Source organism: Lepisma saccharinum, chromosome 2 (genome assembly GCF_977018435.1).
Source record: "Lepisma saccharinum chromosome 2, izLepSacc3.1, whole genome shotgun sequence".
NCBI lineage: Eukaryota > Metazoa > Arthropoda > Insecta > Zygentoma > Lepismatidae > Lepisma > Lepisma saccharinum.
In genome coordinates this window covers 176,362,190-176,389,044 of record NC_139230.1, presented here as the reverse complement: position 1 = coordinate 176,389,044, position 26,855 = coordinate 176,362,190, and the positions used below count along the sequence as shown (strand labels likewise).

Sequence of the window (26,855 nt, the reverse complement as noted above, 5' to 3'; positions counted from 1 at the left end):
CCGTGACAATGTCTTAAAATTTGGCAGAAACCTGTTATGTTGACTATGTGACATCTCCCTCCTTTTTCTTTCTTTTGCAGCTTTTACATTCACCATGCGACCTGGAACTTCCAGATGTTAGGCTTTCATGTGAGAGGAGGGAGCGAAGAGGCACGGTCAGTGGAAGGTGGGGCTGGGTACAACTTGCATTTGTCATACCTCCCTTGAGGGACAGGAAGGGAAAACGGCACTTCCTGCATTCCCTGTAGGCTGCAGGTTCAGACAACAAGCGCACTGTTGCCAAACCGATTCTCTCTAAATGCTGCCTTCCCTAGAGTTTGGACACAATGTGTGTGACTGAGGGCTGGTTTTTCAATGTGTGATCAAACTTCGGGTTGGGCAAATAACTAGAGGTTACAGCAATTTTGGGTTTTTCATCAGCGGTTAACTCCTCAACTGGAGATTAAGTGGCTGTGAACTTGATCCGTGCTTCATCCGGAGGTCAGTGAGATGACTGGTAGTTATGAACAAAAATGGCTACCTCATCGGAAGATCGATCTTCACCAGATGATTTCTCAGGCACATTGAGCGAGAAATAATTAAATAAAAAGTTACATTGGTGCAAAAATAAACTTATCCTGCTTGGCAGAATTCAAATGAAGTGCGTAGTAACAGGTAGAACAAATGAAATTGTTGCCAGACTTTGATTTATGTACACGCACCGAAGACATCTATCCTATTGTAAAGAAGTTTCAAAGTGGCAAGTTGGTGTAGTTCACCCTGCCCCCGTGTCAGGGCAACAGTGTTTTTTTCCTTATTGAAATATTTATTAATATATTAATCAATTAGGTAATAACGTGTATGTATATATATATATGTTAAGTGTATCTCAATTTATTATGCATTTTTAGGTTCTTATATATTCAATGTATAAACACCATGTAGCTCTCTGTTGTTCTTCGTGTCTCGAACGTTCGAGGAAAAGGCGGGCAGTTTAGCTGTTAAAGATTAAAAATTGTGAAAGAAGGGTGGTTGGCAACTGACACCAACCAAACATATATAAACTCCCAGATGAGAGTGGGGGAGGTTGGCTGTTGGAACTGAGACTTGGAAGGGAGAGGCTGTTTTTGCTTCAGTCAGCTAGGACGGGAGGACAGGTCTCCTGAAACGGATGCTGTAAGAGATTGGATTGCCAGGCAAGCTAGTGACTTGGTGTCCAGTTTACAGGTAAAAAGGGTAGTTTGTACTGGATGTTAATTTGAAGTAATTACGGTGCGCCGGGCAGCCTAGTGCCTTGTCACTGTGGAGGTTGAGAAATGTACACGTCGGGCAACCTCATGTCTGTTAAGACGTTTCTTGGAGTAACGCGAGTCTACCTTGTGACAAGCATACTCCCGATGCAATTCAGGAAATGTAAAGAATCCAGTTACAAACAATAGAGATTCCAACATGAAAATTAGAGTTTTGGCCCGGTAATTAGAGAAATGAACATTCAGATACGACATGTACATACTTCAAATTTTACGTTCATTAAATTTTTAGGAAATATCCAAAATTTTAGTTTTTAATTTCACAGATGCTGGACAAGGTAATTTATCCCCTATAGCAATAAGGTTTTGCAGAGGTTATCCATTGTCTCTCGTTGATTGATTGATTTGGTGTTTTAAGTCCACTTTATGGACAGTAAGGCTAATCGGGGCTGGACCTACAGTTTAAAGTGGGATCCGAACCACTATGTACATCCACCGGGTATCGAACCCGGTGCCCCTAGATTACAAGACGAGGATGCTACCACTGTGCCATTGGGGAGGCCGAGTACAAAGTGCACTGAACCTCGAGTGCGGAGCTAAAGTGTGTGTGTGGGGGGGGGGGGGGGGCCAAGCAAGTAACATAGGGGATAAAGGCAGTAGCTGGTAGTGGCAGTTGCATTTTATGTTGCGAGTTTGAGTCCTGCTGCAGACCGTTTTTTTTATATTTCATTTATCACGATTTAGACATTGATTCTACATTTTATTTTGCGCAATCTTAAAATAAAACATCATAAAAAAACTGTGTAAAAGTTTGCTGCTAAGTTTGAATGTTCAATGAAATATTTAACTTCTCTGTGATGCGATGTTCTCCCAGGTACGGTATGTGTACAAACTGGGAATAAAATTTTTGTCATAATGTGAAGTCGATCTGTTTCAAGAAAAAAGCGAAATGTGCAGTAAGTGTTTTCTCCTCATGTGTATTTATTTGTAGGAATGAAATACGTAGCACGTTAGGTACTGCATTTTCAATGTAAACAATGAATTTCAACAACAGCATGTGCCTTATTGTAGTTCTACCTTTTCACACCAGGCAAAATTTGATTTGAATTTACATACCTAGATGGCAGTGGGATCGAATTTCTCACTCAGCATTGCAAACTCACAATTGTTACGTGCCGAACTTAAGGTCAATGAACCTTTGGTTATTTTACATTGAAAAACCCAGTGTTTGTTAAGACTGGAGGTGAACTCCAACTGGTGGTTGGCTGACCAAAAAGTTGACCGGACATCGAAAAACCGGCCCGAAGTGTCTTTGCTCGCCCTGACAAGTAAAAAAATGATCCGTGACCAGGACTCTAACTCGTATTACAAAACACAACACACTCTGGAAGGTGGTGCCGCAAACCACGGCACCAAATTACCGCTTGGAGATTGCTTTACCTGGTAGACCGGATATCCTGGTCACAAATTCTCCACCACGACCTTGCCAAGCAAATTCTAGCAACAATGCTGCTTAATTTCCACATTTGCATGGACATTGGTAAGCTCTGCCAAACAAAATAAGTCTTCTTCTGTACCTATTTAACATTTTTATGAATCATATCTTGTTTAATCTGACAGTGAAGTTGCAAGTGTGGAACTTCGATAGGTGCATGAGGCGCCATGTTGCTTCGCAACTTCCAGTTAGGCTGGTAACTGCAAGAAGAAGTAGCAGTACAGATAATCTCCACAAGAGTTCCAGTTACAAGTTAACTGTACATTGAAAAACCGAAATTTTCTAGTTAAGTGCTAACATGAACCTGAACTGTACATTGAAAAAGGAAATATTAATATGATTGGATGTAGTTCAATTATTTTTAATCTTGAAGTTTCTTCACGAATGCTATATCATTTGGTTATCAGAATGAAGCTGAAAATGCACAAGCTAAAGTGATCATTTTATTCTATGGGCTGATAGGGTGATATTTTACTCACTAACGGAAAAATATTTGTGTCAAATCAATTGTATGGGGAGGGGGCGAGGTTGGGATAAATCATTCTTCTACATGAGGCAGAGAATGTTTTCTCTATGCATATTCCATGACTCATATGTTGTAAAGTGATGGGGCCAGGAAAAATGTGTGAATAAACAAGGGGTGCGGCAATATTTTCTGAGAGCAGCCAAATTTAGTGCACATCTAAATGTCATTAACATGTGTATTTGGACCAAAAGAGCACATCACCTTCAAATTGGCAAAAAAATTAAAGAATATGTGATCACACCATCTCCCACAGCGTGCATGTGTGTGTGTGTGTGTGTGTGTGTGTGTGTATATATATATATAAAGTGAAAGAGGAGAGAGGAAACACTCACCGGACAAAGAAAAAAATCAAATTTTCGTGATGGTATGTCACATCTTCAAAAGTAGAGAGACATTGTAGAACTTAGTCAAGTTCTCCACTAAGTTCTACAACGTCTCTCTACTCCTGAAGATGTGACATACCATCACGAAAATTTGAATTTTTTCTTTGTCCGGTGAGTGTTCCTCTCTCCTCTTTCACTTTTTATTTAGCCCTTGTGGCCCTCCTTCCTTTTATCCTATATATATATATATATATATATATATATATATACAGGGTGTCGCAAAACTCTTTCAACAACGCTTGGGTGCTGGTAGATATCATTAAAACAAGTAACTTTTCCCTATAAAGTTTACCTCGAAAGTGCTTAGTTTCTGCGCTAAACGCTGTAAAAGTCGTCAACCTTAACGAGGAACGCTAGTGGCAACCTAGCCACGTGCCCCTGGTAGTTATGTCAGACCAAGCGTTTGCTGTGTTGGGTTGCATACGTACAGGATAGATTTTAAGTGCTTATAGCGCAGAAACTAAGCGCTTTCGAGGTAAACTTTATAGGGAAAAGTTACTTGTTTTAATGATATCTACCAGCACCCAAGCGTTGTTGAAAGAGTTTTGCGACACCCTGTATATGTATATGTATATATATGGTGCAAAGTACATGGGAAACTTTACCTTCACATTTTTCTCATTTGCAGGGGGGAGGGGGGTTTGTGTGTTTGCTTTCTCATGCCCCCTATGGTATCATCACTAGTAGTGTTGGGCGATATATCATTCAGATGATATATCTCGATCCAGGCAATATCAACTAGACGATATATCATCACGATATTTTTGCAATATATATTGTGTTGGTGATACATCATCATGATAGTTTAGCAATATATATCATGTCTGCGATATATCATGATGATATATCATCATATTTGGCAATATATATTGTGTTGGCGACATATCGTCACGATATTTTAGTGATATATATCATGTCATCGATATATAATCACGATACTTCGCAATATATATCGTGAAGACAATATATCGCCAATATCACAATTAGAGTTGCAAAAAAGTTGGCATTTGTGAATGGACGTTTTTTTCCAATAAAAAGTCGGCTTTTTTGAGAAAAAAATGGATTTTTTTTTGTATTTTTTTACTTTTTACCAATTACAGCTAACCTAATTCACTTGAAGTTACTGTTATGAGTTTACAGGTTTGTAGTGACATATTTTACAACTAGCAAAAAAAAAAAAATTTACATCTAGCAGCCAAAAGACAGATTACTGGCCAATCCCAGTGGACACATATTGCATACTGGTTAAGATACAATTTTAACCCTAGCGAACCAGGGAGTTGGAAGGAGGGGGGGGGGGGGCACCACCTCAATTCTTTAGATTTTTCAACTGTTTGAAAATAATAAATTACATTGTTTCCTAGGATGTTCCCAATATTTCTTTATTACTTTTGTTCATAAAAACACAAATGTAATGTAATTAGGAGGCAAAATGCACTTGGTGGGCATATCAGGCACCATCTTTGAATGTGTCTCGTTCGAGACACTCATGCCAGTCACAGTGTATAATTTGTTGGTAATGACTAATTATTATAAAGGGTGGCACAAAAAAATGGCAAAATTTCAATTGACGTAAAATTCACGAATAATCACAGGAAAAAATACATTTAATGATGGATATGTACGTACATAGTATGTTATTGAGTATGACATTTATATGTCATTTTACATGTCACTTTACTTCTTAAAGATTACATCAGAAAGATGTGTTCCATCTCGGCGTACACATTCTGAAAGTCTGCTGTGGAAACTCTGGAATTCCCACTGTATCAAGTCTCGAGGAATATCAGTGATATCTGCTGCAATCTTCTGTTTCAGTTCAGCAATGGTTGCAAGACGTGTGCTGTACACTTTACTTTCAAGATGTCCCCACAGAAAGAAATTGCAAACACTGAGATCAGGAGATCTCGGAGGCTATGAAATGTCACCGTTACGTGAAATGGTCCGCCTTCCAAACAATTTGCGAATCGACTCCATCGACTGCTGAGCAGTATGTGACGTGGCTCCATCCTGCTGAAACCACATGTTGTCGGTGTCAAGATGTGCATCGTGCAACTTCGGTGCAAAGAATGTTTCAAGCATAGCAACATATCGATCTGATGTCACTGTTGTTGCAATGCCTTCCTCACTTTAAAAAAAATAAGGGTTGAAAACACCATGACTTGACACTGCACACCATACTGTAACCTTGGTGATACGTAATGGATGCTCGTCAAGCTGACAAGGATTTTCCTGTGACCAGTAATGGAAATTTTGTTTGTTAACATAGCCGCTAAGGTGGCTTCATCAGACATGCACAAATTGTTAAGGAAATTGGCATCCTCGTTAACCTTAGCAAACACCAATTTGCAAAACTCCTTATGCAACACAGGGTATTCAGGATGTAATTGCTGCACAATCTGTAATTTATAGGGGTGGAACTTCATTTTGTGCAATATTCTTTGTACGCTTCTTCGACTGCTCTGAATGGCAACTCGAACTGCTTCAATATTCTCTGGTATAAGTACTGTTCGAACTCTACCTGGGGGCTGCTTCTACAACGCTGAACCGGTTTCTTTGAAATTATGCACCCATGTTGTAATCGCATGAGCCAATGGGATACAAGCATAATGTCCTAGCTGGTAATGCTGTCGGAATACCCTTTGTGCTGCAGTCACACTATCACAATTCTTATCCCGTTTCTGCCCATTGTCGACATTTGTCGATGTAACATTCGGGCAGCTCTGAAACAGAAATAATTATCGGTATGAGTGGTACAGCATTTTATGTAGTGTCGGTTGGTATCACTGCATAGGATGAGGCCAGCCACTCTCCTCCTGCTGTCTCATGGGGTGTATTGTGTATGGAGTTTTCCAGGAGTGCAGAAGGTGCAATGTCACTCTGTGACAAGTAAGTGCATTTCTGTTTGCTATTAAATTACATTTCCTTAGTAAGTCAATAATAAGCTTCTAAAAACATGTTGTTTTAATAATGTTAAGTGAGTTGAGTACTCAGAAAAAAAATAATTTGGGCAGAAACAGGTTATAAAAAGCTTTCACAGCAAAAGCACGCTCCAAACCATTCCAATGCTGCATCATTACTAAATGGCAAAGCCTACTCAATGATGTTGCATCAGTTATGAACAAATGCCGGCACTACAGTGTTGCCAATTCCACATTCAAATTTTGTCGTTTCTCTGCACCACCCTGTATTTAATAAACAAATACACTTCTGCAAACTAAAAAGCATTAATAAAAATTATTATGGATTTTGTAAGTTTTAGTGAATGATAAAATATAGCCTATGTGAGACACACGTAATAATTGGTTATTATTTTTTATTAATGGTAGTAATTTTTGCAATTATTATAGTTAATACATAACTGCTTATGTAATCAGCAATAGAAGCAGTGATTCAATAATAAAATGGTTTCTTGTATTTTAGTGATAAAAAAAAGTGTGGGCCTGTGAGTCGCCCCCGGTATGTAAGTTTCTCGTACCACATGGGTAAGTTAGGGTTAAAACTGAATATGTAGTCCTGATGAACACATCTGACCATGAAATGGACTTAAAACAATCTTTTACACGTTTATATCTCAATTTAAATGTTGGATGTCAAAAAATATGAAACAAATGTTAATATCAAAATATTCTGTTTCAGGACAAATAAAAATCTTTATTGTTAACAACACATATGCAGTATACGTATTACGTGAATGTATATAAGGGTTAGAATGAGAAAGTGTGTCAGAAGGGCGGATAAACAAAAATGGCATAGGAAACAGTAAACACTTACCACAATTGAAGAAAAGTTTGATATTTCGAGGTCATGACCTCATTTTCACAGTAGGTAGAAAGTATGGAGTACAAAAGCATAGAGGCACAGAATACTGACGCCAGTGTCCGTCAGCACAGTGGTGCCAGAAACAAGTGATAGAACACGGGTTTTGCAAAATGATCCTTTCACCAGTGTTTACTGCGGGATGGATGGTGGGTGGGTTGTGGCTGGGGGGAATGGGAGAATATTTATTAGGTGGCTAGGTTGAGTCCGGGGGGGGGGGGGGGGTATGGTGGTGTGCATTCCTGAAATGTAGGTCCTTTCCCATCGCCTGCTGGTGGAGGTGTCAGTGTGCTGGGGTAATAGGTGTATTATGGCTACATGGAAACAGTTGTTGAAGGTGGTGGGTGGTATGGCTGTTGGTGTGGGTGGAGATGGTGAAGTCGGAGTTTCGGGTGGAAGCTCTGTGGTTATTGATGCGGAAGTTCAGGGGGTAGAGGTCACCCAGGTAGAACTAACCACAGATTTGACAGATGACCCTCATTTTTTATTATTATGTGAATGTGTGTATATATCCTGATTAACGGAGCTTTCAGACGGAAAGTACACGTGGCTATGTGGCTCTTGAAAACCAACCCTTAGAAGTAAATGCAATCTTTCGAACCGACGCAACATAAGTTGCAAGTGTCTCTTGCCACTTGGTCCAGTTTTCTCAGGGAAATTTCAGATCGAAGCAACAAGTGACATGTGTCACTTGGAAGCAGACCCTCAGTAATCCATTACACCTTTTGAACCGAAGTGTGACAACAAGCTAAACATGTCACTTGCATGTTGCTCGAACTATACTGTTTTCTTAATGGTGTGCATCCTGCCGCTTGTCATCTGTGACTTGTCTGAAAGTTCCAGTGCAACACATCATATCGTCTTGGTCTTGTTTCTGCATGTGTGGTGAATGCTTGCTTATACACTGAAGGGGCCCATGTCACTTGTCACTTCAATGTTACACCTCCACTGTAATGTGTTGCTTCGGTCTGAATGTTCTCTATACTTAACAAGATTCTTAGGTACTTCATCAGAGATTAAGATTTAATTTAGACTGTAAATTACATAAAACAAATTGCCAGTACTGTTGGAAAAAAATCTGGCGTTTTGATAGAAGGTTCTTTTCATAATCATGAATGAGCCTCTGGAGTGGCATAAAGTAATATACTGTTGCATTGTAATAAGAAGGGGTCTGAGGTTCAACCGTCAGTGGAGACAGAATGCTTCAGATTTCATTTCAAACTGTAGGTCCAGTCCAGATTTCTTAAATAGATTCTTCTTTGCCATTTGTGACCAGTTTTACTTACGTCTGCTTTAGTTTTAGTGCCAGTATTTTTCAACCGCTGATTTGCAAAAGGTCCGTTGCACCTAGGGGTTGATGACCAATTTAAATCTAATTTGATAATTGACAGCAAGTCCATACATAATTGAACTATGGTTATACCATAGTTGATACACTAATATTAATTAAGCGTGCATATTCATTTCCATATAAACTTTAAAGATCAGAGATGTATTTATGAGTGAAATTGTTGGGATCAGGACATTGACTTCTAAGAAATAAATTTACTGGGCTTTGGTCTCACAAAGGTTGAGAACCAGTGCAACAAACAGCCAAAACACATCAGTAGTTGCTACGTGCCCAGGTTTAGCAGCCATTTAAGCAAATTATACATGACGTACTAAAGCCAGAACACAAATATATTTTACTGAACACAAATTTAATGTAAAGAGATTTGATACTAGTTTTTTAAAAGGTATAGCATCTTTTTGCTTCATGTGTGTTCATATAACAAAGGTTGAGAACCAGTGCAACAAACAGCCAAAATACATCACTAAGCCCCGCGACAAGTTAAGTTTGCAGCAACTTTTCACCCATGTAGACCCAAACGTGCGCGCAGAATACAGTTCCGCTGCAATACTGCCGATTTTCTCAATGTCTGTGATATGAACAGCTTGGCGGTCGAGGCAAGACTCGCACGGGAGATGCTGAGCGCCGTTCTCGCGCGGTTTAATACATAAAAACTGCTGCAAACTTAACTTGTCGCGGGGTATAGTTGCTACGTGCCCAGATTTAGCAGCCATTTAACCAAATTATACATGACGTACTAAAGCCATAATACAAATATATTTTACTGAACACAAATTTAATGTAAAGAGATTTGATACTAGATTTTCAAAAGGTATAGCATCTTTTTGCTTCATGTATGTGTTCGTATAACAAATTCAAACATTGAAATAAAGACCATTGAATTGAATTGAAAACTACTCTAGTTATGTAAATACGCTTATACTACATAGATATATTTAATAAGCCTACCGAAATATGAAGATAACACTCGGAAAGAACCGCCCATTCAAAAAAGCCAGCTTTCTTGAAAACACTGTTTATATCTAGCTAGGAATTTTATATTGTAAATTGTATTTTATATTTAGAAATGAGTGTGTATTTTACAGTAGGGAGATAAACGAAAACCATGGAACAGGAAAAATACTGCCAACTCCTGTATTTCCATTGATTTGAGACACTTTTGTGAAAAAAGCCCAACCAAAAAAGCCGGTTTTTTTCCGACCACTTCCAACTCTAATCACGATATGGAAAAAATATAGGATCGTATCGTCTGTGACGATATTCCAATATAGTCCATCCCTAATCACAAGTCTTGTAATTACTGAAAAGTGCCAAGTATTTCTGTACCAATTTTCTTGCTCATGTGGAAGTGAGCACCCTTACACGAGACATCTTAACCAATTAACATTAAGGTAAAAGGACTTTCCTCTGGCATCTAAAATTATGCAGTTGCTCTTCAACCTGAATATGCGCATTCAACAAACATAGCGTACTGCAAGTGAAAAAGAAGATGCCCAACTTCCCCCCACATGAGCTCATTACTCCGGCACTGTGCAGATCTATATTGAAGGATTCAGCTCCTTTCTCATTCTTTAACCTTTTGCCGCCCAAGACCTTTTTCACAAGTAAGCCTCTATTGCCCGAGCCGATTTTGAGTAAAATGCAGAGTTTCAATTAAATGAGTGTAGATTGGAGGCTAATTGCCCTAGAGAGATGAGTGATATACCGTTGTACGCGGAATGAACCAGAGATTCAGACTATATGAAATTTTTGAAAATTCGGCGTATATGTGGTGGGAGGGAGGGGGCTAACTCTCAAAATTTCAAAATTTCGGAAAAAAAAATTTGGTTCCCCCCCCTCCCCCAAGAAAAAAGTACATGACAGTGTCAACATGCACATGGAAATGATCGCTGATATGTAAGGAACACAAAAATATTTGCATTATCATATGACCAATGTAACTTGAGTTGTACCCCCAAAAGGAATGGTTGGCACGCCACTGATTCAAGCTTCAAAATGAAGCGGTACCTTGAAATGACTATAGCTCAGAAACTAAATGCCCTAGAGATATGAAAGATATACCGTTGTACGCAGAATGAATCACAGATTTAGACGATATATAATTTATGCACATTCGGCGTATATATGGAGGGGAAAGGGGGGGAAATCCCCTGAAAATACTTTTTTTAAAAGAAATGGGGTTTCACCCCCCCCCCCCCCCCCGCCCTCCGAAAAAAAGGATATGAAAAGTTCAAAATGCACATAGAAATTATCGCTGGCATGTAAGAAACAGAAAAATATTTGCATCATTGTCGTATGACCAATGTAACTTGAGTTGTACCCTCGAAAGGAATGGCCACTGATTCAAGCTTCAAAATGCAGCGGTACCTTGAAATGACTATAGCTCAGAAACTAAATGCCCTAGAGATATTAAAGATATACCGTTGTATGCAGAATGAATCACAGATTCAGACGATATATAATTTATGCACATTCGGCGTACATATGAAGGGGGAAAGGGGGGAAATCCCCTCAAAAATACTTTTCTTAAAAATAATGGTGTTTCCCCCCGCCCGAAAAAAAATGTCAAAATGCACAAAATGCAAAATTTATGCAAATTTGGTGTATATATGGAGGGGGAAGGGAGAAAACTCCCAAAAATTATTTTAAAAAATTGTCACTTCACCCAAAAAATGTCCTCGCACTTGGGCACAAAACGATACCTATGCACAACATTCACGGACGAAAAGCTAGAACGTAGTGACAAATGAGCGCCAATTCTTGCAGCTGCTTGAAATTCTATTTTTAGACAATGCTGGGTAACCCCTGTTGCCACTTGTGCTAAAAAAAACAAAGGATTCCTTCAGCGCGCTTCGAAATTCCATCCTCACAATGCAGATTCAACAACCAGTCTTCCCCCTCTCCCCCCTGCTTGCGCCCTCACGGAAAACTTTCATTTTGACATCGGATACTGATAAACAAGTTTCCTTCGAATGCACTTAGCAAGAGGGAGTGAAAAGCATTGCTTTAGAACAACAAAGCCGGTCTTCCTTTGTCGGCAAAAAATTGACCTTGAAAAGAGACGCAAAAGAAAAGTCCCTTTTCCCGCCTTTCCCCCTCCATTTTCATGAAGACAAAAAAAAATGCAAAAAACCATTTCTGTTAAATACATGTGTTAGGAACAATATAAAAAAATAGAAAAGTTATAACGTAAAAACTACGACCTTGACACAGCGTCTCTATCGAGACGCTTGGTGTCCTGAGGGTTACTTTTGGGTATCTCGTTCGAGATGCTTGGGCACCAAAAGGTTAATGCACCGTGGCAGAAATCTTGCTCATGTGTCTGAAGCATTGACATGTCAACATGGGAGAGCTTCAAGCAGTGATCCTTTTCCCCTCCCCTTCTATCTTCCTGCAACTTGGCTGGGAATAAGCACACTTCTGATAAGACTTGTTCAGTGCCATTCCACAATCTGTTCGTCTCCCTCTTCCCCTTCCTTTTATTACAAACCGGTGGGAGGGGTGTCTGCGAGCAAGGGGCAGCTGGCGACCAGCGCCAAATGTTTCGTCTCATGGCTCTAGAGCTATGACTCATCATCCACACTGAAGGGAAGAAAAACGGGATTGTTTTGATCTCCTCTCGGAAGGTTGTTTTGTTTTGATGGTTAGGAAACACGAGTACCAGACACAAAGCGAGGAGTTAGAAAAAAAGAGTTTTTTTCTTCATGTTCTGCCTTCTGATAAACACCTTGAACACACAGAGCAGTGCAGGAAGGAAATGCACATGATGCTAAAAATAATATAATCGCCGCATTTCTTCGGAACCATTCACGTGCTGAAAATAAATCACGCAATATTAAACGTTGACGAGAAGACAAAAAAAAAAAAAAAGAAAAAAAGGAAACACGTTATTTGGAAGGGGTGTTTGCCCTCTGCAAGACTTCTAAATCCAATAATAAATCGTCAATTAACATGGATGTAAATAACAATCAGTGGCGTGCACAAGGGGGGGGGGTGTGATGGGAGTCATAAGCCCCCCTCCCTCTGGCCAGTATTTCTAAAAAAAAAAATAGCGTCAAAAGCAGAAAAAGATGGCAAAGTGAGGGCCGACTATTATAAAAGTATACGTAACCCCATTCCCCCTTTAGAAAATTATGTGTGTGTCACTTATAATTTATTGTGACGTCTAAACATGCATAAATTTGACAAAGCTTGTTTTTTTCACTTCATGCTGTTGGGCTGATTGGGACTGGACACATATGCAGCTCAAAGTGGAATCTGAATCATTCTGCTAGTCTTCAGGACATTTTGATTACAGCATATAAAGATGCTCAGCATCCAGCTATAAATAATCACCCCCTCCAATTACCCGGGACTTCTAAAAATAGCAACTAATTACCAGTTTACAGAGTAAACAGAGATCTCTCATGATCAGATGGATAAACTGGACCTAATAGGTGGCAGTTAGAAGCAGTCATCCACCATCCCTACCCTCGAAAGTGGGTCCCGTTAAACCATCATTGACTTTCACAGCACATCTTAATTTTGTCCATAGAAATTCATTATCATACTTCTTTCCTGTTGTTAAATAATTTTTGATACAATATACCTCCTAAAATGTCAATTGTGTAGTTATTTCTTACTGACACTTGAGTTTCACCCTCCCTTATGCTTTCCCGCTTTTTACATTTTTTATTTACAGGCCCCTGAAAAACGTAAAATCGGGGGTTCACTGTATTGGTGTCTATTGTAATTGTTATTATCAAAAGGCAGATGGAAGGGCTATTCTAGTCCTTTAGATGTACTTCATTGAGACTCATTGAACAATTAGATGATTTTCTGAGATTTCCCAGATAATTTTAATTTCCTTAAAATCCCCGACTTCCAGATTTATCAGGTGTGTGGAAACCCTGACCCACTTTTCATTTCAAGCATATTCATGATTATCTGTAATCATAGAAGGTTACTGATGACCCCTCCCCAACCCACCATGGTTAATGAATGTGACCCTTGAACTTACAAACACTTTAAGTAAGAAATGGCTAAGTTGCAGGCATCAATTTTGTACACCATAATACGTATGGTGAACATTTGCTAAAAAAAATTCCATGGCTCGGGCTAAGAGCAAATTAAAAATATCAGAACAAATTATACATAAGTGGAATAAATTACCGCGAAATGGTAAGATAAATGTTTGTGTTGTACACATATGATAAGAAAGGCTGTAGAAGTTTGCTAGCCCAAGCACTTATCCTTTGTTTCCCATCAGTCACAGCTGTGTAGGTGAATTACAAGATGGTGACTCCCTTGCAGAAGTCCTTTTGTGTCATTGAATATGTTGAGTTGTGGGGTTTCGGTCTGACCTCACACCTTCTGGCTTCTTCTTGTGGGACTATGTAAAAGATGAGTGTACATATTACCATTACCTACCAGACTTGAGAAACAGGATTGTTGCAGCTGTTCAATCTATTAATCCAGACATGCTGAATGGTGTTTGGAAAGAATTGGACTACCAGATGGATGTGTACTGTGTCACAAAAGGTACTTGTTGAGTTGTTGTTTACTCCCATGTAAGCTTTGTCCACATACAGTTGGATGCATATGTATTACCAAATGAATTGTCCACCACCATGTTCATGCATGTTGTTTTACTAAATGAGAACCTCAAGTATTGAAATAAAACTCCAAACAATGCTACTGACAGTCTCTGCTCCAGTATAAGTAAAAATTCATTCCTTAAAAACATGTAGAATGTGAGATAAACTTATGAAACCTGGGAACTTTGGTGGCAAGATTAAAAGTTGACCACTTATCATGCTCGACCACCAAGCTGCCTAAATGATACATTTTGATGTCTCTAATACAGTATACTAAAAACCAATTACACGTACCTGCAAAGAGTCAACCTTGAGAGGTACTGTCACTGGTTGGTTGTACGAGGTCACTTGACTTTCAGAACCATCAAGTTCAAGTAGTGGTACACCGACAATCACCTCTTCATTTTCCTGCAAATGATGGATTGCTTAACTTGACATTCTTTAATACATCAAAATTAAAACTAGCACTCACATGCTTTTTATCCACTTACAAGATGACAACGTAACTAGACAAAAAAGTCAAACTCAACATTAAGCTAAACTTAAACTTTTCAGAATGAAATACATGTATACAACAACATAGGTTCTACAGTACCACCAGTACTCAAGGGGTTTTGTGTTTAAGTTTCTTAAGTACAGGCAAAAGCGTGCAAGGGAGTTTTGTAAAGGATGTGACCATAAATGGGGTATAAGACATCTTTCTTTTTATTAATAATTTTACAATATATCACCATGTTTTCACTTAATGCCTTTCTATTTTTCCCACTGATCTTTTGGAGATTTATATAAAGGCTACATTTAAAACCCCTCCTCTTTAGCTGTACAGTCTAAGGTGCTGTGCTTTGGACTCAAGACTGTGGGATGGCATGGGTTTTAGTGCACCTGGGTTCAGTATCTGGGTTTTTGGCCTGTGTATAGGACCGGTGGCAATCCACCATTGTGAGAAAATTGGGGAGCTAAGAGTGAGTAGTGTAACCTGGTTTCGGAACTCTTCTATAACGTCTGAGGGATCGACTTGCTGACCCCACATCACCCCATTACTTGTTGAAGATCTCCACACCTCTAGGTAGGATTGAGGAAGGGAGACTGGCAGTAGGGAGATAGGCCAAGGCTCTTCCAGGGCTGTAGAGCCACAGATTATTGTTAGATTTAAAACTATGCCTGACCATTACATCATTAATTTTCAATGCCCTTATCAAGATAGCAACGAAACAGGAGAGGTGGGTAAAATAATATTTCAAATGAGAAATGAACATCATAACACAGTTGACACAGTACACAAGTTCATCAGTTCATCTCTACAACAATATTTTCTTTCGCCTAATCTTCACACTGCAATTAGAATGGATATTAAGCAACTCAGTCGAGAGAGCCCTTTCATGACTTTATTCACATACACCATGTTTCAAAATTATTATCGGGGTTTCAAGTAGTTGGTATATTGCAACAGACAAAGCTGAATGTTTATATCATACATGTATGATAAGAATGGCTGTGGGAGTTTGCTATCCTGAGTGCTTATCACTTGTTTCCCATCAGTCACAGCACCGTAGGTGTATTACAAGATGGTGACTCCCATGCAGAGGTCCTTTTGTGTCATTGAATTTGCAAGTTGTGGTTCTGCTGATTCAGTTAAGCAAGCTTCTTGAGGTGATCTTGAAGTGATCCTTCGTCTGATAACAATATTCATTGATGGTTTCATAAGTTTCAAACAAGTGGATTTGTCTGCAAAGGAAGGAGTTCTGGACATCCAAGTGTGTGTAACAAAAGCGTCGAGAAGCAATGGACTACCATATGGATGTGTGCTGTCTCATAAAAGGTGCTCACATTGAACATTTACAAGGTACACTATGTAAACTTGTTGAGTTGTTGTTTACTCCCATATGAGCATTGTTCTTGTACCCCACATAGAAGGAAAATTAAATGACTATGAAACCCAGATAATCATTATGGGGCATGCTGTATTGTAACTCATTGGTACACACCCTTGAACTCTTGAACTATTTGGAGTTAAAAAGTATACCTTTATTCCTTCACTACGTTGACTGTAATGTTACAGTGTATGTGATCCTAGAAAATCATGCACACCCACATACATTATATATACAGGTTGTACTAAAACAATTTCAACAAGAGTTGGGTGCTGGTAGATATCATAAAAACAAGTAACTTTTCGTCATAAACATTACATTGAAAGCACTGAAAATCTAACCTATATGTATGCAACCCAACACAGCAAATGATCGCTCTGACGTAACTTCCAAGGATGCATGACAGGGTTATCACTAGTGTCCCTTCTTAAGAGAGACGACTTGAAAACAACTCCCAACCTTATCTGCGCAGTATACAAAAGAATAATAATACTTAAAAGTGTAGTAAGAAATATTTACAAACTGACCAAGACCAAGAATTTCCAATAAATGAGGACTTAAATTCAAGACTGTTCATTCTAAAATGCCACCATCACATTTTAAGTGTCATGCAATGTCAATAATCGTGACAGACATGTAAGACAGATGTTGAAATGAAATCAACGAATGCTCAAATACAAACATAATATGTTTGGCACTTCGTTTCAAACATACAGACTGTTACATATTAACAATTTATTAATTTGAAAATTATACCTAGGTATTTTAGCAAAATTGCAAATCGAGTGCAGCACATAATGAAGGGAACCCCTTCTGAAAAGAAAATAATGGTTAAGGGCTCTTGCAATGAAGTAAAAAATGTGGCTTAAACCTTAATTAATTCAGACATTAAAACAAATACAGGAATCAATTTCTTGTTAAGAACTGCAGCAAAAATAATCCATACTTATATTGTACTTAAGCTGTTATATGGCACTCGGAATACACACGTGATGCAGTAACACATTTATCCATTCTGGAACCTTTGGTAGATAGATCATGAGTAGAGGCACATATTTTTGGTAAATAAAAAAGCAAAATTTCGGTACAAAAATAGAGTCGATTTCGGGTTCAAAAGCGGTAAATAAAATAAAATGTCGGTGTTATAGTGGTGAATAATCACATCAAAAGATGACATTTTGGTTTTAAAATTGTGAATATAATCCTACATTTGATTTAAAAACTGCACTTATTACACAAAATAAACTTATCCCTTCTAATAGCACATTTATGTACTTACCAGAGTATTAAGTTTATTCCTGTGTAAAGGGGTCCATTTTTGCTTCTCAAATATTTACAGCAGAATTAATCAATTTTCCGTGAATTGCATAACTCGCAGGATACTTCAGACTTCAGAAAGTGTCACGTCGGTATATAAATGGTAAATTTCGTGTTTAAGAGTCAATATCACATTTTGCAATTCATTTCGCATTATTTCGTGACAAAACAGGGCAGAAAAATGCACCTCAGACCTTTCAGAAACACGAAAAATGAACATTACAGCATGTTATTTCAAATTTCGTGTTTTTGTCAAAAACGAAATTTGCATGCCTCTAATCATGAGTCAATCACTAAATGTACTTGGTCACCGAGGCTGCTTGAGAATATTACTCTGTAGAGGTTTGAGTTGTCTTGTGTTTTGTCATTGTGCATTTCATTTTGTCATTTTCGAATGGTCAGTCTTGAGTGATTGAGTTTGTGTTTTAAGTTCACTTTATGCACACTAAGGCTAATCGGGACTGGATATATCGTTTAAAGTGGGATCTGAACCACTATGTGCCTCCACCGGGTATCGAACCTGGGACACCTTGATTACAAGGCAACGAAGCTACCACTGGACCATCGAGGAGGCTCCGGGACAGTCTTGAATTTCAATCTGTATTTATTAGAAAACATTTGTCTTGGTCAGTTTGTAAATACTTCTTGTAGCATCGCAAGCATCATTATTCTTGACTATATTGTTCAGGTAAGACTCCCAAGATGCTGTAAAAAGTAGTCTCTTTCAACAAGGGATGCAAGTGGAAACTCTGCCATGCGTCACTCGAAGTTATGTCAGAATGATCGTTTGCCGTGTTTTTAGTTTTTCAGCACTTATAGTGCAGAAACTAAGCACTTTTGATATAATGTTCATATCTAGCAGCACCCAACAATTGTTGAAGTTGTTTTAGGACACCCTGTACACACTTGTACTTTGTTGCTACATTGTGTCCAAATATCAAAACACAATTTCAAACCTTGATTAGTAAACACAAGTCCAATTGCTTACCTCATGTGTACTACAACCATTGAACTGTTCAGTGATGTGCTGCTCATCATTTATTTCTTCAATGCTGACTAAATCACCAGAATTCTCACATGTCTTTAGATTCATGACATTTGTAACATAGACGGAGCCATTATGATTGGATGAAATGTATGCCGTTTCCGTTCCATCTTCGTTTTTTAAAATGATTGCATTTTCATGTTCAATTCCATTACCATTATTTATAACATTGTCACTGTCATCATTACCCATTTCTTCAACCACTACAGATGAATTACTCTGTTCATTTTGGGTCCCATAAGAGTCCTCTAGTGCACTCACAACTATTTGCAATCCAGTAACATAATCAGAAAATTCATCCATATTGTGGGTTTGCATTGAATAAAAATTCTTCCGTTGATGAGACACATCTAGAAAAAATATACACATATAAATCAACAGTTTTGAAATAGTTATGCTATGCATTCAGATTTTATTTGCATCTCTTTTGAATTACCACAAAAAGGTAAAATATTCTAACAATAAACCAGTCCTCATCATTCAACATGTACAAGAATAATTTAAGAAAATTTGTTTCTATAATATAAACATTAGCACTAATTTGAATCTAAATGCCATTACTCTGTGCATTCTACTTTATTCCCTTGTGCAACTATACCAAAATCATGAACATTTCAAATTTACACAAATCACACCACCAGGGGTGGAAAATAGTCAAAGTGTTCAAATTATTGACATAACTGACCATATTAAACTGATCAGATACTGACTAATTACTAACCAACTGAATTACAGCCTGGAAAGAATTTAACATTTGAAAAGAAAACAATATTTTCAGGTCAGATTTCACACATTTATTTATTGAACACAAAAACTAATGGCTTTATGAAGATTAACGTATGTATTATCACTGCCCAAAAATATGTAAGATAAACAATACTCCCTTTTAAAAATAATAATTATGATAACAAAATATACAGGGGATGGACAAAAATATGGAAACACCAGCAGAAATGCACATTATCTTTATTAATATCAAGTAGGCCCACCTTTGGCATGCAGAACAGCCTGCAGTCGACGTGGAATGGACAAACACAGGTCGCGTATGGTTGTCAAAGGGATGTTGTACCATTCTTCCTCTAAAGCAGCTGCAAGTTGTTGTAGAGACGATGGTGGTGGGTAGTGGGCTCGCACCTTGTCTCCAAAACCGACCACGGGCTCAATAATATTGAGGTCTGGCGATTGTGGAGGCCATGGCAGATGTGACACTTCATCTTCGTGCTCATCAAACCAGTCCTGGACGATGTGAGCTGTATGAACAGGGGCTCTGTCATCTTGAAACACGGCATCACCATCTGGGAACAAAGTTTGCACCATGGGATGCAGCTGGTCACTCAAAATGGTTACGTAGTCCCTGGCAGTGACATGTCCATGCAGGGTGATGATGGGTCCGGCAGAATACCAGGAGATGGCTGCCCAAATCATCACTGAACCACCGCCATGCTTCACTCTCGGTAACAGACAGTCTGTATCGTATGCTTATGCTGGCGTTCTCCACACGTACACTCGGCCAGCAGTTGGAAACAATGTAAAGGATGAATCATCCGACCAGATTACAGTCTTCCACTGCTCCATTGTCCAGTTTTTATGGGTGTTGCACCACTATGTCCGTCTAGCAGCATGGTCAACAGTCACGAGTGGTTTGGGAATTGCAGATCTGCCATGAATACCCTGCTTGTGAAGTTCTCTTCTGACTGTTTAGATGCTAACAGGGTTTGTAAGCACTGTATTCAGCTCAGCAGTGACTTTTGGAGCCGTGGTGATCTTCTGCTTGGTCACAATCCTACTCAATGTGCATCTGTCTCTGTCACGCCACACAAACTTGCGTCCACGCTGGTGCTTTGCTGATGTGGTTTTTCCGGAAGTCTCGTAGGCAGTCATGAGCTTTTAGACTGTGCATCTTGATACACCAAACATTTCCGCTACTTTCGTAACGGAAGCTCCCACCATACGTGCACCCACAATTTGCCCTCTTTGAAACTCTGTCAGCTCAGACATGATTCACTATAACCTGCACGGACCTGTCGCTGAATTGTAAGTGGCCCATCTGTCAGGATGGCCAGGGTGTATACCTTGCAGGAAGTGCCAGTGACCACAGCGTCACCTACCATTCAGATGCAAATCATGTTTGAAATGGCTACCTGTTTTACACCAGGTGTTTCCATATTTTTGTCCATCCCCTGTAATAACTGTAAGGTAAAACTTGTATTTATTTTATTATTTCTCAATAGTTTCTGCACATGCATTTATCTTATTCTCTGCTGCCATTGCTATTTCCACTAACTTGTAGCATGCTGATTCCCACAATGTTAAGTATTATCTGCCACCACAAACTGCAGTCACAGATAAAGACTCAAGGATGGAGCTGAAATCTTGGGACCAGTTTCAGTGTATCATGCTGTTTTTGAGTTGTGTACTATTGCAAATATTTAGAGATGAAAGCAAACCACAGGAAGATTCACATGAATGCTCTAGAAGCAGTGGTGGCTGCTTAATACATGCTACTGTGCTATAGCATGCTATTCAATTTGCTAAAATAAAAAGAGAGAAAAGGACAAACTTCACAGATTTCAGAACTTCAATAAAACAATGAGTTAAAATGAAACTTCTCATGTTAAGAGGCTTAAAAATTTGCAGCGTTCTGTATTTTCCGCACACTGTTAAGCAACAACGAATACCGTGCTATTGGCTTCATAGCAAGTTTTCGCCACCTCACAGCATGCATGAATACACCCCGGTCATGCACCTCGGTTCTTACGGGGGAGGTAGATTCTCAGCTTGGGAAGATCGTCTGCTAGCATGCTATGCACGTCCACAGTATGGTTAAGTGTTGTCATTTCAGTATAAGAAGAAAGTTTGCATCAACCTTCTCCTGTCAAAATAACATCTTATAAAAACTATTCCCATGCTTTCTGTAGATTATTAGTGTACATTTGTGTAATACAGTCAACTCTCGATACAACGACCTTTCACAGTTCCTGGGAAAAGGGTTGTTATTTCAAAGGGGTCGTTATTGGAATTTGCACCAATTTTCAGCTTAAACGGAGCTCAAACGGACACAAAGATGCCTAGGAGATGGTAACACCATTTATCCTGGTAGTTATACAACCTGTTATGTACAGGATGCATGTTGTGAGAAGGAAAATAGAACATGAAAACGTTTTCACAAAAAAGGATTTAAAATAATGTTACTTTCTTTCAATTGTGCACAGTCGTTGCTCTTCCAGGAAATTCTTACAATTTTAGTTCATGAGAAACTCATTTGCACTGAGACCTATTGAAAGGAAAACAATCTCTCTCTTATTGCAAACAAAACTCAAAGAATCTTGATACCAGTCAGACTGGGGCCAGCAAAACTCAGGAGATAATCAGGCAGAATGAATGTTGGATTTTATACTGGTCTACTTGAGCATTGTCTGTTACAGGATTAACTGGTAAGATTAGATCTCTCGGAAGAAACAACACAACATGTCTAGGAAAAGAGAGAGAGAGAGAGGGGGAGGGCTGTAAATTTCCTTCTGTTCTATGTAAAATACATCGTAAAAAAAGGTCACGTTCTCTTTGCTTCAACCAACTTCATTCACAACCGTAACCCATTCAAGGGTTAACCCTAACTCCTTCCTTGACTTGTATTGTAATCCAGCGTGAAAAAGGAAACGTGCAATTTGCGATCTGTTTTTACCCAATGCGTATTCTAGGACACATCATTAAACAGACAGGGTCACAGTCTATAATCATTTGGGTTTGGAATTGAATTTCACTTAAAACTGTATATTTAGTCCCGATTAGCCCATCAGCATAAAATGAACTGAAAACAAGCTTTATGAAACTGCACATTTTCACACATCAAAATGGTAGATCGTTATTTACTCTCACGTTAATCGATGATTTAATGATGGATTTAGGAGTATTCTCAATGTCAAACACCCACTCCTCCAAAAGTTTTCCCCTTGAATAATGTCTGTTTAATCATCTCAGCGACCATTTCTACATTGAGTACTATTTTTTTTTACCCACATGAATGGTTCTGAAGAAAAGCAGATGTGAATTAAATTTACAGTTTTGCTTCTCAGAAGGCGCAGGATATGAAGTTGTTTTCCTTTCTGGGGATCGAATTTTGTTATCGTCAAATCAAAACAGCTTTGCGAGATTCAAAAGAATAACATTTTCCTTCGCGCTTGAAGAGTCATTGCTGTTATCGGCAAGCAAGAGATTTGCAGACGCTAGACAGGACACTGGCACCAACTGCAGCATAAAAACAAGGAGACCGGCTGGAAGTTCGAGCAACAGGTGGCGGAAGAGAAAAATCCCAGCATTTTAAAGATAACACAACTGTCGAAGACGGAACTTTTAACAGCAGTGTAAAGAAGAAAGAAATGACCCTTGCTTTACGTTTTACCATGCAACAGACAATAATATGGGCAATATTTCCTATGTAGACAACAGCATAAAAAAAAAAAAATAGGACCTGAATTCTGGAATTATCAACATTGCTGTCCACACCAGTGGCGGAGAATGAGCAGGGGGAGGGTCAGAACTGGTTAACTGGTTGCTCCATTTTAGATGTGAAAGGAAGAGGGGTGGGTCCACTTCCACCCTCACCTGTAATCAGCCCGTGTGCACACACAAGCAAGAAAATCGTGGCTGAAACAATCGGCATCGCCCCTCCCCCCACGTTTGCTGACAGGAAAAGAGGGAGAAGTCAGTCAGCCAATGGAACACTTTTTTGGCAGATATTACGACATCGACACAATTAGGAAAACGTATGAAGTGGGAAACAGGAGTTATGATGCACTTAAGATCGAAGTAAACTTTTGTGGAAACCTGGATGACAACACATTAAACGAGTTGACGATCTTTAGTTGGCCTATGTGGTTTTGATTATCTCTAACAGTTTCGCTTTTTTATGAAGTGTTACAGGGAATAAAGAACACATTTTGAATGAAAGCAATTACCGGAAGTTGTCTGCTACAAGGTCAAGAGTTGCTCACTCACGGGAACCTGCTGAACTGTAGGTCAGAGCTGGACAGATGGGCCAGACTTCCATGCACCACGCGTCTGTATTTTGGAACATTCATGCGATCTTATCTCTCAATGTGGTGTATTTATCGATGAAAGAGCTTGACCTGCCATACACATTGGCAAGGACTACAAGTCCAGCAATCATTTCGGGCTGCCCCCCCCCCCCATTCCCCCGCAAGTTTTCAGCAGGTCTTAGGACAAGGAAACAAGTCAAGATCGATTTAAAATAACATCCAAGCACATTCGATCTTCTCTTCTCGCGTATCCAAGAGCAAGCGTGGCAAAACAAGCCTGGTGGGTTGGGTAGCAGCTGTCGGGTGCGGGGTAACATTGGTGCACTTGAGGGAGGGGAGGGCAGAGGTCAAGTGCTATTGGAAATCACTCAAGCATGGTGTGGTGGTGTCTATTTTTAGTTCAGACCCAATTGTGAGCTGTAGAGCGCTCGTGAAGGGAATGAGTGGAAAAAAACAACGCATTTTTCGGCCGATTTCCTTCAATTTCTCAACTTTTTTCCAAATTTTTCTAAATTTTTCATGGTTCCCGGGAAAAGGGTCGTTACTTCGAGAGGGTCGTAGAATCGAGAGTTTACTGTATTTGTAACGTGTAATATATATTAGCACCAGCCAGGCCCGTACCTAGGATTTTCTTCAGGGGCGGCAGACTCAAAGGAGAATTTTAAATAAATTTTCTCTCATATTATATATATGGATAAAAGCAAGGAGGGCCAAAAGGGCTAAATAGAAATCAAAGAAGGAGAAAGGAAACACTCATTGGACAGTGGAAAAATTCAGAATTTTCGCTAACTTTGTCGTAGCATCTTCGGTGTGAGAAGAAAGAGATGGAACCGCAAGTTGGGGATCTGCAGAGTTGCCAGGTCCCCATCGAAGAAGAAGTGGTGTGTAGAACGAAAAAAAACACTGTTTTGTCACCAGGCTCGTCGAAAACTGTGAGTGGGTGGGATGGGGTCAGTTGGGAGGGATGGGATGAGGTGGGGATGTTACTGGGTGTCCTTTTTCAGGCCAGGTGGAGTGGTTGCACTCATGGCCGATATATAGGCCCTCTCCCATCTTTTGCGAACAGAGGTGTTGGCTGGTTGGGGTAGGAGATGGATGATCGCTACCCGGAAGCAGTCGTTCAAACGGATGTTGTGTTGGTTGGTGTGGACGGCGACAGTGAAGCCCAGGTTGTGGGTGGAGGAGCAGTGGTTATTGATGCGGAGGTTGAGGGCCATTGATGTTTCCCCCAGGTAAACATCACCACAGATGTTGCAGGTGAGGATGTAGATCAGGCTTGAGGCATGGCATGTAACTTTGGGATGGAGGGTAAATTTGCCAGTGGCCGTGTGCACCTGGAGTGTGAGAGGTAATGAGGATGGGGCAGGTTTTGCACGTAGAGCGGTTGCATTTATGGGCAGGGGGGTGTTGGTTGTGTGGTGAAGGAGTGTTGTTGACCAGGATGTTTTGGAGGTTGGGGGGGGCATTCAAAAACCACTCTGGGTTTGTCGGGAAATAAGTTTTTGGATTCAGGATCACTGTGGAGAATGGGGAGAAGAGAGTGTAGTGTGTGCCTGATTTTGTTGAGGTGGGGATTATATTGGGTGATGAGTGCAGGTGGGTTGGTGGCAGCAGGTTTCTTGGTGGTAGTGGTGTGTGAGGCAGTTCGCGATATGTGTTTGGTGACCAGAAAGGAGGGATAACCACAGTTGACCAGGGCTTGGCGTAGGTGGAGGTTATAATTCTGGCGGGAGGTGGGTGAAGTGTTCAGGTGCTGTCCCCTGAGGGCCAGAGCGAATGGAATGGCTTGTTTTGGTGTGGAACAAGTGGGAGCTGGAGAAATATAGGTATTGCATGTGGTTGATGGGTTTCACGTGGATAGAGGTAGTCAGGTGTCTTCCCTCAATGTGCACGTCCAAATCCAGGAAGGTGATCTGGTTGGAAGAGTGCATCCAGGTGAATTTTATGGAACTGAAGTGATTAAGTTGGTCGAGAAAAGCTGATAAGGATGGTTCTCCATGTGTCCCACTCACAGTTTTGGATGAGTCTGGTGATGAAACAGTACCGCTTCTTCTTCGATGGGGACCTGGAAACTCTGCAGGGCCCCAACTTACGGTTCCATCTCTTTCTCCTCACACCGATGATGCTACGAAGTTAGCGAAAATTTTGAATGTTTCTACTGTCCGGTGAGTGTTTCCTTTTACCTTCTTTGATTTTTACTTAGCCCTTTGGGCACTCCTTGCTTTTATCCTATATATATATATGTGTGTGTGTGTGTACATACATATATGTGTGGGGTGTATAGGAGAGGGTGGGTAGAGAAATTTGCTCATTTTGTTATGAAATGTTGAAGAACAGCATTTTCTAACCTATATGTATGCAACCACGTGACAAATATTTGCAGTTGACACTGACATTTGTTTCTGTCAGAGCGAAAAAAAAATGTATGATAGAGGTAGACTACATGTGTGCATAATGCAAACAATTCAAATAGCCTACGAATAGCAACATATGTGTGTGGGGTTGATAGATGAGGGTTCACACCCACTTTGCAAAAGTCCCTGACTTTTTCAGGTATTTTACATAACTGTGTAATTATTAAACACGCTAAAAAATAAGAGTTACACTTCAATTTTAAGTTAATCAAATGAATCACGTTTGTTGAACATTTTTGAAAAAATATTAAAAACAAAATGAAAGAACCTTTTTATAAGCAATATTACCCAAAAAGGAAGATCGTTGGGAAGATAAAACGAAACATGTCTTTGGTTACAAATTCGGCCAAGCAAAAATCATTCAATTCCCCTGACTTTTCCAGGTTTTGAAAGTGTTTTTAAAAGAACAATTTGTTTCCAATGACTTGTCCTAGCCTTGTTTTCCAGGACTTTGGAGTCAGTGTGAACACTGTAAATAAATTATCTGAAGGGAACAGCTAAGTGAGTTCACCCTGGCATTGTGTCTGCTGGCGTAATATTGTTTCTATTGTGTGTTTTCGCTTTTAGAATCTTATTCGACAGTAAAAATAAATGCCAGTGGCAACCAAGAAGCTATTAAATAGGGATGCATACATGTGAGATAGAAAATGCCATTATCAACGGCTCGTAGCATCGAATTTTTTGGCCTTGATGTCTTCTGCACACTGTGAAAGTTGTCTGTTGTACACAAGTAGAAAAGAAGAGAAGTTGCAGTAAAACAAATTCTGATTGACAGAATTTCGTAAATAATAAT

General features: G+C 39.5%; 1 protein-coding gene across 3 annotated transcripts in view; it reads right to left on the bottom strand.

Annotated features, from left to right (window-relative positions):
* Positions 1-26,855, bottom strand: part of LOC145980628 (uncharacterized) — a 127,645-nt gene that overhangs the window by 88,808 nt on the left and 11,982 nt on the right. For all 3 annotated transcript variants that reach the window (XM_083113681.1, XM_083113669.1, XM_083113674.1), the window contains exons 3-4: positions 18,556-18,962; positions 14,674-14,787 (exon numbers count right to left, since the gene is read on the bottom strand). In XM_083113681.1, the coding sequence (XP_082969807.1) occupies positions 14,674-14,787; positions 18,556-18,930 (489 nt within the window). In that variant the 5' untranslated portion in view covers positions 18,931-18,962. The remainder of the gene's footprint in view (positions 1-14,673; positions 14,788-18,555; positions 18,963-26,855) is intronic.